The 1,222-nt window shown below is 48.2% G+C and overlaps 1 protein-coding gene across 6 annotated transcripts in view; it reads right to left on the minus strand.

Annotated features, from left to right (window-relative positions):
• Nucleotides 1–1,222, minus strand: part of rhbdl3 (rhomboid, veinlet-like 3 (Drosophila)) — a 72,607-nt gene that overhangs the window by 16,630 nt on the left and 54,755 nt on the right. For all 6 annotated transcript variants that reach the window (XM_015402545.1, XM_015402546.1, XM_015402544.1 and 3 more), the window contains one exon: nucleotides 67–215. In XM_015402545.1, the coding sequence (XP_015258031.1) occupies nucleotides 67–215 (149 nt within the window). The remainder of the gene's footprint in view (nucleotides 1–66; nucleotides 216–1,222) is intronic.

A 1,222-nucleotide genomic window follows, 5' to 3' on the forward strand; every position in this document is an offset into this window, starting at 1 on the left:
GCGTCCTTTCATCGATTAGACACGTCCTTTCATCGATTAGACAGTCCTTTCATCGATTAGACTCACCCGGTGTGCATGAAAACGTAGCTGAGGAACCTCCAGGCCTGGGCTCGGAGCTGGGGGTGGTAGGGTAGTGGGCTCTTTAGGAAGGCCGGGCTGGACACCTGCAGGACTAAGCGATCCAGCTGGATGCCATAAAACATGAAGACTGCTACCTGGCAGAGCAACGGGAAACAGCAGGACAATTCATTAATCATTTATAATCAAAATGAAACTCAGAAATCTGAACGAGAGAAACTGAAATGACTCCCGAAGTCTTAGAACATCTCCAGAAACGTTCCCCCTGAGGTGGAAAGATTCGTATTTTCTTTATTTTTCCAGGAAGGTGCAGGGTCACGATCTTGGCACTGATGACTGGCATAATGGTTCGTTCCATTCACCTGTCCAGTTTCACATCACCGTTCACCTGTCCCACCTGCAATAGTCTCTATTTAACCTGCCTGCTTCCAGCCATCAGCCTCAGATTATTGGAGCCTTGGTGAGAGTTCTCTAGCGTTCCTGTTTGTGTTCTGATTGGTTGATCCTGACCCGTTCTGCCTCTCGACCTCTGAGCCTGCCTGTTCCCGTTCTGATCTGTTTGCCTGACCTGTCTTTGGACTCCTGCTGGATTCTGACTGTTGACGGAACCTGGATCTGCTTCCTGACATCCACCAGGATTTCCCTTCTGTACCTCTTTGGATCTCTGATCTTCTGGCCTGGACTCCTGGGAACTTCTTCACTTCGGCTTTAGCTTCACCTTCTGGATAGTCCCGCCTTCCTTCGCCTGCTTGGATCTGTTGGTCTGGAACTTTCTGGGCAGCGTTCGCCGTGATGTTGGCAGCCGTTCGGGTGGAATCCACGCCTTCCTCTGGGCTCGGACTGAACTTTAAGACCAGGGTTTGTGACTCCTGCGTTTATAATCATCCTCCATCAGATTAACGTGGTCACTAACCTGAGTTTTCCCTCTGCAGAGGTTCCTGCCTTAGAAGTCCCTGCAGTAACTACAGATCCCTCCTTTAAAATAAATGCTTTTGATAAATCAGTCTGTCTGCCTGCCTTAAATTCTGGGGCTCCTTTTCTGACCCTTAACATGAAGTTTTATCTGTAAAGAGCCTTTCCTTCAGCGCGCTTAACTTTTCTTCTTTTTATTACTTCTGAATAAAAGCCAGACTCTCTTAAATTC

The sequence above is a fragment of the Cyprinodon variegatus genome, unplaced genomic scaffold (assembly GCF_000732505.1).
Source record: "Cyprinodon variegatus isolate N-32 unplaced genomic scaffold, C_variegatus-1.0 Scaffold1365, whole genome shotgun sequence".
Taxonomy (NCBI): Eukaryota; Metazoa; Chordata; class Actinopteri; order Cyprinodontiformes; family Cyprinodontidae; genus Cyprinodon; species Cyprinodon variegatus.